We start from the raw sequence: 11,527 nt of genomic DNA on the forward strand, positions 1-11,527 counted from the left end.
ATACTACAACTTACTTTAAGAAATTTGAGTACATGTCGAACACCTAGCCATGGCTTCGGAAGGCCTGATTTTTGTTGGAGGAGAGGTGCTGGAAAGTGATGATGACGAGGAGGATCTTCCAGAGTCGGTGGAAGCAGTGTTGTCTCGATGGTGGAGATCCATGCCTGCTGGTGAACGAAATAGAATCTCGTGCCAACACAGCCTAGAGGCACATCTCAGCCCCAGATCTAGAATATGGTCAATTGCAAGGTACGTCACACCCAGCATTCAGCCAAGTGCATGCAGTATGCTAGTGATCATAATAATGGGTACCTTCTTGGAAGGATATAATTATTCCTCTAAGGTAAATAAAATCCGGGGAATTGTGTATTGCTCCCTACGTGGGCGCTCGCGCTTTTCCTGCAGACTTGACTTGGTACTTGACTGGCTCACGAATGCCATCCATTTCACATGAGAAGCTCATCAAACCATCCACTCGGCTAATCTGCAAGAAAGCATCACTCTCTCAATACACAGTGCTTCGGGGAATTTACCTCTCGTCGGTTGAGCTTGCCAAGCTTGAGTAGACTAATGAAATTGGAATTACTAGTACCGTATTTCCGCGCATATAAAGCCATGGCGTTATATCCGAATATAAGGCCACCCTCACTTATAAAGCCATGGCGTTATAAGTGAACAAAATTCAATGTGGAGGAAGTTGCATCCGGCGTTAAAGGTGAGTTCAATTCTTTCAGTAATAAACCTACAGTAGCCGTGATTCTCTCTACATGTACCCATCCCCGCTGTCACATGCCATACCGCCACCGCACCTTCACACAAGTTTGTATGCCACCTTGTACAGTCAGACCTCGCATAACCGCACACATCCGTTTTCCACAAAATATCCGGATAAGCGAGGGAACCGGATTATCGAACACACATACTGTGTGCATGCATGGCATATGCTGTAAATCGGTAGCCAACGATTTTCTTGCGGATGGCGAGGGATCCGGATCAAAGAGGACCGGATAAGCGAAGTCTGACTGTACACTATAGGTTCACAATTTGAAATTTTCAGGGAAAATTGAAAGTATATGGATGCTCGACATGAACGTGCAACGGCACCATACGAGTACTCGAAGTTCATACTCTGCCGATTTTTTCATGTAAGCGTCTCTTACTTTTAGCGCCATGGCGTTAAAACCGAGGCTATTTTCTCCAAACATTTGGTCCAAAACAGCGATGTTTCACCTATAAAGCCATGGCTTTATATGCGCGGAAATACGGTATGCAGCAGCCCAGACATCACTACATGTAGGGATACCAATCCTGACCAATAAACAGTGTTTCCGGGAATTCATCCCTTATCAGCGACAAGTTGGTCTGGAGGCAGCAACGCTGTGAATGGCCAAAGGTCCTCGGCGCTTGCTCTGCACCTCCATCATGCTGCTGTCTGGAGTTCGCGAGATACGAGTATTTGTCGCGCTGGGAACACAGTGTCACTGTAAGTTGGTATCTCTACCGGTACTGATGTTTCGGCTGCTGGAACGCCATACATCCCTTCAAAACGGTGAACCCCTTGATAGGCGACAAGCCTCTGGGTCATCCTAATAAAGACATTATTATTATTCTAGTGCTGCTGCAGCACACTTTTCCTTAGGCTACTTAAGTTCAAGGGAATGGTGCTTTCTTGCAGGTTTGCCGAGTGGAAGGTTCGGTGGACTTCTCGTGTGCTCTGGATGACAGCCGTGAGTCAGTCAAGTATCAAGTCAAGTCGGCAGGAAAAGCGCAACCTCCCATGTAGGGAGCAACACACAATTCTGTTATGGTTGCCGAAACAGCCATGACTATTTTAGCTCCTGTCAAGCTCCTGTAAGAAAGCCAATGGCCTATGGAAGACACTTCAGTAAAAATAAATAAATAAAAAAGAAGATGGTGGTGGTGGTGGTGGCGGCGGCGGCGGCGGCGGTGGTGGTGGTTATTTTGTTAAAGACTCTGAGTTGCAACGAACCTTCCTGTTGACCTGCTGTGCGAATAAGCTTTGCATTAGGCTATAGAGCACTATTTGGACAGTAGATGGCATTCTGTTTGCATGCACCTGTAACGTAGATGCAAGTACATGTAGATGAGCTTGCTACACCGAGTACTGAGGTATGTGCTCAGCCCATGTCTCTCATCCTGATCTTATGAATCGCCTGGTGATGGATTGCATTGTCTTCCCGGAAGACAGGCTTAGTGGAGCTCTCAAGACACTGAAGAAGACAGATTTGTTTCACAACTTATAATAATAGAAGCGGTGTGTGTGTGTGTGTGTGTGTGTGTGTGTGTGTGTGTGTATTGTTTGCTCTTAGAAATGCACAGAGGGGGGGAGTTTCTCAACCAGCGTGCTCAGAAGCTATCATCAGCGGTTCTCGCCCATGCATCTCGGCCTGTCAGTAGGGAGTATGTGTGTGATCTCCTGGCCCTTGCCTGCCATCTGCTGTGGCTTCCTGGCCGTGCCAAAGAGGCAGTTGTACATCTTGATACTGCCATGAAGTCTCTCGCTGCCAACTCGTATGGTGGAGAACTGGTACGGTGTGTAGTTTTCGCATCCTCACCACCCCCAACACATACCTTTCACGCCCATCGCCGGAGGCGATGATAGCAATGCTACGGCAGAAGCCATAGCAACTTGTGCTCGGATTGCACCATTCAACATGAACACTTGACCGTCACTATTCAGCCTGGTCTACACCATACAGCTATTTGGAGTGACTTTTTCTGGCCAGTGAATCCCTATTTTTGGTCTTTTCATTTTTTTCCTGCACACACATCACACCACATACTCCGGCATGCACTGGCTGTTGGTAACCACCCAGGAGAATGATAGAAAAGTCAGGAAGAGTCTGAGAAAGAGAAGAAAGACATGTGTGACCATACTAGTAATCGTCGGGAATCGAACCCGCAACCTATCGATTGGAAATCGCTGCACATACCACTGCACCATATGGGACGCACACCAACACATACACACACACACACACACACACACACACACACACACACACACACACACACACACACACACACACACACACACACACACACACACACACACACACACACACACACACACACATAGAAGAGTATAGACGTATAGTGTCTGTGAGTGCTGATGTCTCGTAAGACAGGTAGTCTCTAACTACAGTGATCACCGGTGTATGAACAAACTCCTGATCTTGGCCCTTGCCCTCTGTTCTGAGTACTCACTCCACTTTGCATGCCCACCCAACCAGCAACCAAAATAGGAAAATATTCTACTTTGAAGTACATGTATATTATTAATCCTTTGCTTTACTCCCAATAACTTGTTCACCTTTGCTATGCCTTCGCATTGGTCAGCTGTACTGTTCATTATCTGTTTGTTTTTGTTTGTTTCCGTCTTAGGAGAAATCACTACGGTATGCTATGGCCCGTGCAGATGTGCAGTTCAAGGCGGACTGCCGAAGACGAGAAGCTCTCAAGCTCCAGCGACACGCTGCGTCGCTCCCAGAGTTCCGCACGGTCAGTGTGTTGGTATATGTGCTGTTTTCTGCGGCTGTGACGAAACTCAATATTGTCAGCTTTTCAGCTTATTGGCGGTGAGTTGGTGATGAAACGTACAGAAGTAGGAAATGATGGTCCAACTTTTGCACGTTTCATCGCCACTTCACCGCCAATAAGCTTTATGAATTGATATTGTTGTGCTTCGTCACGGTATTAGTGTTTATTACCGTACGTACTGACTCCAGTGTGTTTATTTCCATGTACTGACTCCAGTGTGTTTATTTCCATGTACTGACTCCAGTGTGTTTATTACCATGTACTGACTCCAGTGTTTATTACCATGTACTGACTCCAGTGTTTATTACCATGTACTGACTGCAGTGTGTTTATTACCATGTACTGACTGCAGTGTTTCTGCTAAGTCTATTACCTTGACCCATTTTCACTTCCCTTTCATCCCATACACCCTTCCAGGAAACTCCCCTGATAAGTATTCATTACCTTTGGAGAATCCTTCAAGTCAGAATGAATGAATGGAACTTGAGAAGTAATGATACGAAAGGCCTCATCAGGTTCACAGCAGGCTTCGTCTTTACGTGTGTTTTTAAATATGTTCCGTCCGCCTAAATCCCTATTCAATCATTTACTCAGTAGGTTGTTTTGTACCTGAACAATCTACGACTGTCGTTGTTGCCTTTCTGCAGGTCCGGTGCATTGCTGCGGATGAGCTGAATGATCACTTGCACGCTTGGCATGAACAAGCTGAGCCGGTTCTGGTTAAGGGCCTTGCTTGGACTATGACATCCACCAAGTGGTCATTTCAGCATATTCGGTAAGCGAGCCGAACACTGTTCAATCCAGGGAGTAGTAAAATACCGGTATTTTATTACTCCCTGGTTCAGTCTGTCGTGAGCAACCACTCCTGTCGGAGATAATAACCAGTAGTGGTTTATGGTTCTGGTTAGCAACGATCTGCAGGAGGCGGTGAGAGTCAAGACTTATTCGCAGAAGAGTATACCGTATGTCTTCGTGGAATTCAAGCCGTACTAATTTGTAGGTTGAGGATATATGGGTGAAGTGGTGGCCCGTGCAATGAGAAGGTATTTGCTAGATGTGTTTCTCAACACTTCAGGTGATGCGGCCGCGACTCCGGCTAATGTTATTTTGACCTTTTTATTACTAGTTTTGTATAATGTGTCTATGTACTTTGGTGGTTGCGTGCTTGGCAAGCTATGTCGACATTATTGAGCATTGGCTTTCCAAGCATGAGGTTACTGGTTTGATTCCCGGTTTGGGTGGAGATTATATCCGCCCCCAGGCTTGGACTAGGTACCTAACTTTGGCTGATGAGGCAAAGGCGACGAAGGATAGTCGGAGGAGACGAGCACTGCCCTCATTATGAGCTCATTGAAAAAAGAGGTCTCGAACACCTCCTGCCCCTATGATCAGAATGTACTATGGGCTACCTTTGCATGTAGCTTGCATAGGATGCTCCTACCCAAGTCATTTTTCTCTTAGGTAGAGGGGACAGTTTCAAATAGGACACAGGTTGCAAACCGGAACGGACTCAATATTCACTTTCTCTCTTGGTATTTTGATTAGAAAACATATGTCACAGTGAGACTACGATGTGTTATACTCCGAGCCAAAATTTTATGGCTCTGCGATGACCAGAAGCGCCATATCAAGCAGGTGAGTTTTTGACGTGTTGTTTCACACAGCGACTTGAGTTTTACGACTTTCGAAAAATCAACTTCTTGTCGCAGGTAAACAGCGGCTCGCCTCTCACCAATAAAGCACCGCATACCAATCAAAACTAATGGAAGCACACACAAGGCTTATTGTTACTCTGTACTGGCCGTCGTGGAGCGATAGCAATTACCTAATTTCAGACCCAGAGTGAATTTGACGTGCACTCTAAAACGTGTTCGGTTTGGAGCCACCTCTGACTTGAACTTTTTTGAAGCGAAAAATTGGGCAACTTGGAGGCAATGGGTCAACGCAAAGGAGTGGCTCAGTTCGATTGACTCTGGCCCCAGAGCAAACTTCAACACGCCAGTTTCCTTCCACAAACATATTTCGAGTGAAAAATCAACGCTGATGATCGGTTTGGGTCTAAACAAATTTGGCTGTCAAAGCGTCCCGGTATCGAGCCGTCCCCTCTACACAGTGCTGGCCAGTGACTCCCAGCCCAAGCACACTTTCTGCTTCATCCACTGTGTGTCATCTACTGTGTGTTCTCCGCGGTATGTCGGTGTGTCGATGCAGGGATGTAGCTGGCCACTGCAGCGTGGAACTGATGAAACCTAGCTCTCAGTCAGCGCTCTGGGCAAAGCTGGAAACCTCAACGACCAGTCTGGTTCGTGACTTTATCGACCGTCTACTCACGGCGAACGCATTAGCCGGAAATGGAAGTGATTGTCCGTCTACAACTCAGTCGCCAACCTGTGATGAACCTGCCGCCAAACGTAGCATGCCCTCTAAGCAAGCGGCTGACGACTGTGACTACCTGTTTGACTGGAGCCTGCCTTTGAACTGTCCTGAGCTGGCTGCAGAAGTCTCCGTGCCACCTGGCCTGGCAGATAATTGGCTGAGCAATCTATCGGAGGGCACACAGTATCATAACAGTTGGCCAAGTTTGTTCGCTGCTCCCAGTGGTCTGGCCAGTGGACTCCATATAGATGCGTTTTGCTCGAGTTTCTGGATGGCCGTTTTCGAGGGGACGAAAAGGTAGGATGACGTGTGTGTGTGTGTGTGTGTGTGTGTGTGTGTGTGTGTGTGTGTGTGTGTGTGTGTGTGTGTGTGTGTGTGTGTGTGTATGTATGTATGTATGTATGTATGTATGTATGTGTGTGTGTGTGTGTCACCAGTCTGCTAACTTGTGTGTGTGTGTGTGTGTGTGCTTCATTATAACTTGTGTGTGTGTGTGTGTGTGTGCTTCATTATAACATCATGGTATTGACATATTTCCCAGGCTCCCCCAATGTCCATACAAATTTCTGGACTCTATGTATTCTACAGTTCTAGTCAATGAAGGTAGAAGAGCACGCACCTACTTGTAGTATTAAGGCCATGCCATATTCAAACCTGCAGTGCAGTGATCTAGAAATGTTAGGGACGCTGACAGTGATGCATTCAAGCCAGGTGTCATGTACTGAAGTATACATGTAATGATGGATAACTAGTATACAGAGAAGTAACAAGTATCAGTCCAACGAATAACATGTGTGTGTGTGTGTGTGTGTGTGTGTCTGTGTGTGTCTGTGTGTGTCTGTGTGTGTCTGTGTGTGTCTGTGTATGTGTGCATTTTGCAGGTGGACAATTTTTCCACGCGATGAAGCTGCCATGCTATCCCCGACCTACCCATTTTCCTTGGATGCTGCACTACCGATGGATGTGACTGGCTGGAATGATCCCATGTCAAGTCTTGCTACTGATTACCCAGCACTTACCATGACTCATCCCTGGCAAGTGTGTGTAGAGGCTGGGGATGTGCTGCTGGTACCATGGGGTTGTGCGCATCAAGTAAGTGCAGAATGATGATGGTGGTTGCTGCACGTGTGTGTGTGTGATGATTTTGAGTTTGCCGATGACGCCGTCCTACTCGCAACAACTCGTGCTGCAGCCGACCTGTCCCTGTCCGCCTTCTGCGATGTGGCATCCAGCTTTGGCCTCACGGTCAGCATGACAAAGACTAAGCTACTGGTCGCGGGCTATGGAGTCGCTGCCGCTGATTGTTCCGATCTGGCAGTTGGCAATGAAAGGGTTGAAGCTGTTACCTCCTTCCCCTATCTTGTATCTGTTATAACTCCGGATTCGCGAGCTCATGCCGCTGTCCAGAGCCGCCTTGCGAAGGGTGCCAGGGCCTTTGGCTGTCTTCGGCGGATTTTACATGATCAGAGCCTGAACCTGCCTACTCGACGGCATTTGTATGTGGTATGTGTTCTCGCCACGGTTTTGTATGGCTCGGAGTGTTGGACCCCATTGAAGTCGGACTTGGACAAGCTGGACAGGTTCCATCACGCCAACCTACGGTCAATCCTTGGCATTTCGCGCGGCCGCCAGTGGGAGCAGCACATTACATCGGAGCAACTACGCACACAGTGGGGTGACCCTACTCCACTGTCGTGCATGGTACAGCGAAGACGCTTGGAGTGGCTTGGGCACCTAGCTCGGCTTGATAACAATCGGTTACCCAAGCAGTTGCTCTTCGCTCATCTCCCACTAACCCGCCCGTTTTGCGGCCCCCGACATCGCTGGAAGGACGTTGTCCAGGCTGATCTGACTGTGGCCGGTGTGCACAATTGGTTCCAATCAGCCAACGATCGCGGAGAGTGGCGTGACATAGTGTCGGCAGCAGCGGGGGTGAAGGAGCCTGCCCCGAAGACGATTGTGTGCCATGTTTGCGGCCGCCTGTTTCGTCGGCGCGCCGACATGGCCCGGCACAAGTGCACAGCAGTCCGACAGCTCCCCGTATCACAGCAGCCTGGGTCGGTGCAGTGTCCTGCCTGCAGTAGATGGCTCCGGAGCAGGGGTGGGCTTGCAGTGCATAAGTGCCTAGGGAGTGGCAACTGTGACGACCGACCGCCTTTTGATGCTCCTCCTGTTGCCGAGGTCCCGGTGTGTACTGCCTGCCAGCGTACTTTCAAGTCTACTGCTGGCCTCAAGCGCCATCGCTGTGGACCCCGCCCGAAGCGCCCTACAGTGACTGATCGCCAGCACTTTGAACATCATTGCCGAGTCTGTAATCAACGCCAGTTTCGGAGGCGACAGGACCTGGAGCGCCATTTGAAGCACTGCCTACCTCTCCCCTAACCTCTCTGACAGTACCTCCCTTTGGGGAGCGGCGTGGCCATTTCTGGCAGCTGTCAATAGTAGTAGTAGTAGTAGTAGTAGTAGTGTGTGTGTGTGTGTGTGTGTGTGTGTGTGTGTGTGTGTGTGTGTGTGTGTGTGTGTGTGTGTGTGCATGTGTGTGTGTGTGCATGTGTGTGTGTCTGCCAGACAAGCAGAACAGACCTCGACCATCACCGGTTGTGTGCCAAACTTGTCACCGCTCCTTCAGTCGTGTAAGTGACAGGAAGCGACACAAGTGTACAGCTACGCGTGCCCTACCCGTAAGCCAACAGCCAGGAAGCTGTCACTGCGATCAGTGCGACAGATGGTTCCGGAGCAAGGGTGGATTTGCCCGACACAAGTGCTCGCCACCAACATCACCAGCAGAGGCATCTTCTGACACACTTGAGTCACCGGTTACAAACAATATGTCCTGCGAACGCTGCAGTTTCCACTGCGCCCGCTGCAACCGCTGTGTGCTATCGCGCCAAGGCATGAAACGTCACAAGTGCAGCCGTGGCTCGGCCAGAGCAACCAACACAGACCGTAGCTCCTTCTGTATCGTTTGCAATTGCGGTCGGCGTTTCAGTAGACCACAGGACCTATCCCGTCATCGCCCCTACTGTTCCGAACCTGCTCAACCCCCCATGGGGTCCGCATAGCCAGAATATGGCAGCGCGTCCAAGGTCCAAGGTGTGTGTGTGTGTGTATGTGTGTGTGTGTGTGTGTGTGTGTTTACTATCGTTACAGCAAGGATAGCAAGAGAGAGAGACAGACAGACAGACAGACAGACAGACAGACAGACAGACAGACAGACAGACAGACAGACAGACAGACAGACAGAGAGAGAGAGAGAGAGAGAGAGAGAGAGAGAGAGAGAGAGAGAGAGAGAGAGAGAGAGAGAGAGAGAGAGAGAGAGAGAGAGAGAGAGAGAGAGAGAGAGAGAGAGAGAGAGAGCGAGAGAGAGAGTAATGAGTTAACGTTCAGAAACATGTGATGGTGTTAGGAGTCCGTAAACCAGAGATACATTAATCTGCCCCCCCCCCCTTCCCTTCCGATAATGACTGTCATGTTTGTGATGGTGGTTGTTTTGCATGTGTGCATCTGTCTGCCTGTGTGTACTTCCTACAGGTTGAGAATGTTGGCACAACACTTGCCATATCCAGCAACGTTGTCACACGGCACAACGCCAAGGAATCCATATCTTGGCTATCACTGCAGCGTCTCGAAGATCCCAATGCTGATGGGATTGTTAGAGAACTGACTTCACGCCTGAAGGAAGCATCCCGGGTGCTTGTCCCTGGCTGAGAAGAGCTCCATGGCAGTAAGTAAGCGTGTGTGCTTGCTGCTTGGAGCTGTGAAGAATGTGCGGTGGTAGCGTTGTGATTCGTGTCACATTGCTGTCCAGTACTGTCGCACAAGCAACCGTGCGGGCCAATGCCAATGAGCTGGTCATCACCAGCTGTGGCATTCTCAGCACTATACTCTGAAGAATAGCTATACGCTGCCCCTGCTCTTAGCACAGCTTGAGCTACATATCAAACCGACTGAGCACGTACCTGGACCCTGAACAGGGGTATACCACCTACCTACCCCTCCCTCCCCCCCCCCCCCACAAAATGGGCATCTTTGTACGGGGGAGGGGGCATTTGCTCTCTATGCTGTGTGCCAAGGACACAGTGACACTGCCGGCACTTCACCGGACTAGTGAATACGACCACCTGTGTATTTACTTTGGAAGGGCAATGCAGCCCCATCTGACAACGCCAATCGGCAACCGATTGAGTAATGAATGGTTCCAGCGTGACCTGGCCCGCTCACCTTAATAGCCAATGTTATTTGCCGCAGTGTCTCGGAATGAATTGTTCATCCTGCCATTCAGGTTGCACACGGCTATTGCTGCGGTCCTTAACCAGGCGCTGCTGTAGCCTATGAGCATGCCCACTGTCACATTACGTGGCACATGCTGCTAACTTTGCACAAAGTTAAGCCATTGCAATCCAGCTTGTAGTCTGGAGTTCGAATTCAGAAGTGGACTGTGTTTTAACTTTTAACATGCTAAGTCATCAGAGTGAATAACGTTAGCAAGAGAATAGAACGGTTGTCAGTTGACAACCCTCCTGTTTCCTTTCTCTGCTAGATCATGACACTGATATATTTGGTATCTGTAGTATGGCTAGTGTTGCTTGTTAGTTGTATTTTGATATCCAATATTATTGTACACTCGATGATTGCATATCACGCAGCTGAAACTATTTGATCAGTGACTGCCACTACTCAGCCTGGTCTACGCCGCACAGCTATTTGAACATGCACGCGTGCACAAACACACACACAAACACGTGCACACACACAAACACACACACGCATACACACACAAACACACACAACACACACACACACACACACACACACACACACACACACACCAGAGATCAGAGATCAAAACACTTAGCCGTTCTCCTGCGGGAATGCAGGCAATGCCATGGGTGGGCACATGTGTCTGCATTCCACGGCGTGCTTCTAAAAAAACAACTTGTACAATGCATTCGATAATCAGTGTCTTATGTAATGTGGCCATATGGGTGGAGACCGGACAGTGCGCACACACGGCATATAGAGATGATTTCGCTATGGGAATACAGATACTGTAGTGCTATAAATCTGAATAAGGTCGGCTTCACCTGGCAAGGACATGGAAATATACTGTAATTCCCCGAATGTAAGTCGCACCTTTTTATACCTAACTTCAGGGCCAACAAAGGGGGTGCGACTTACAATCCAGCATGACTTAGGTACTACTGAAGTGAATATATTGAAACGATGTGACATGGATCCGGAAATGGGAGTGCGACTTACAATTGAGTGCGACTTACAAACGGGGACATACGGTATGCAGGACAGTTGAGTTCGACCCGGGTTGCGATTTCAACCTGGATCAAACGCAACGGTCCTTGCAAATTCATTGTGCAATACATTGTTCATTGCCGTGGTTTGTGTTGGGGAACGTCTGTCTACTGCAGTGAAAGTTGAGACCATTGAGTATGATGTAGATCTACTAGTACTTCCTGATTGAAACCAACTAGTCTTGCCCAGTGCTGTGTGTAGACCTACATGCAGTACATGTACCAAGAGTATTGGGCTGTGTTTACATGACTGTGAGAATTTTCAACCCGGGGTGGCCGTGGGG

The 11,527-nt window shown here is 48.7% G+C and overlaps 1 protein-coding gene across 1 annotated transcript in view; it reads left to right on the forward strand.

Annotated features, from left to right (window-relative positions):
• The window catches only part of LOC135817696 (uncharacterized), an 11,182-nt gene extending 11 nt beyond the window's left edge, over nt 1-11,171 (forward strand). The window contains exons 1-8 of the mRNA XM_065330927.1: nt 1-249; nt 1,676-1,851; nt 2,331-2,548; nt 3,406-3,522; nt 4,209-4,336; nt 5,773-6,234; nt 6,819-7,029; nt 9,469-11,171. The exon at nt 1-249 is cut by the window's left edge and continues 11 nt beyond it. Of these exons, the coding sequence (XP_065186999.1) occupies nt 2,333-2,548; nt 3,406-3,522; nt 4,209-4,336; nt 5,773-6,234; nt 6,819-7,029; nt 9,469-9,645 (1,311 nt within the window). The 5' untranslated portion in view covers nt 1-249; nt 1,676-1,851; nt 2,331-2,332 and the 3' untranslated portion in view covers nt 9,646-11,171. The remainder of the gene's footprint in view (nt 250-1,675; nt 1,852-2,330; nt 2,549-3,405; nt 3,523-4,208; nt 4,337-5,772; nt 6,235-6,818; nt 7,030-9,468) is intronic.
• Nucleotides 11,172-11,527: the final 356 nt, after the last annotated feature.

This window comes from Sycon ciliatum, chromosome 5 (assembly GCF_964019385.1).
Source record: "Sycon ciliatum chromosome 5, ocSycCili1.1, whole genome shotgun sequence".
NCBI lineage: Eukaryota > Metazoa > Porifera > Calcarea > Leucosolenida > Sycettidae > Sycon > Sycon ciliatum.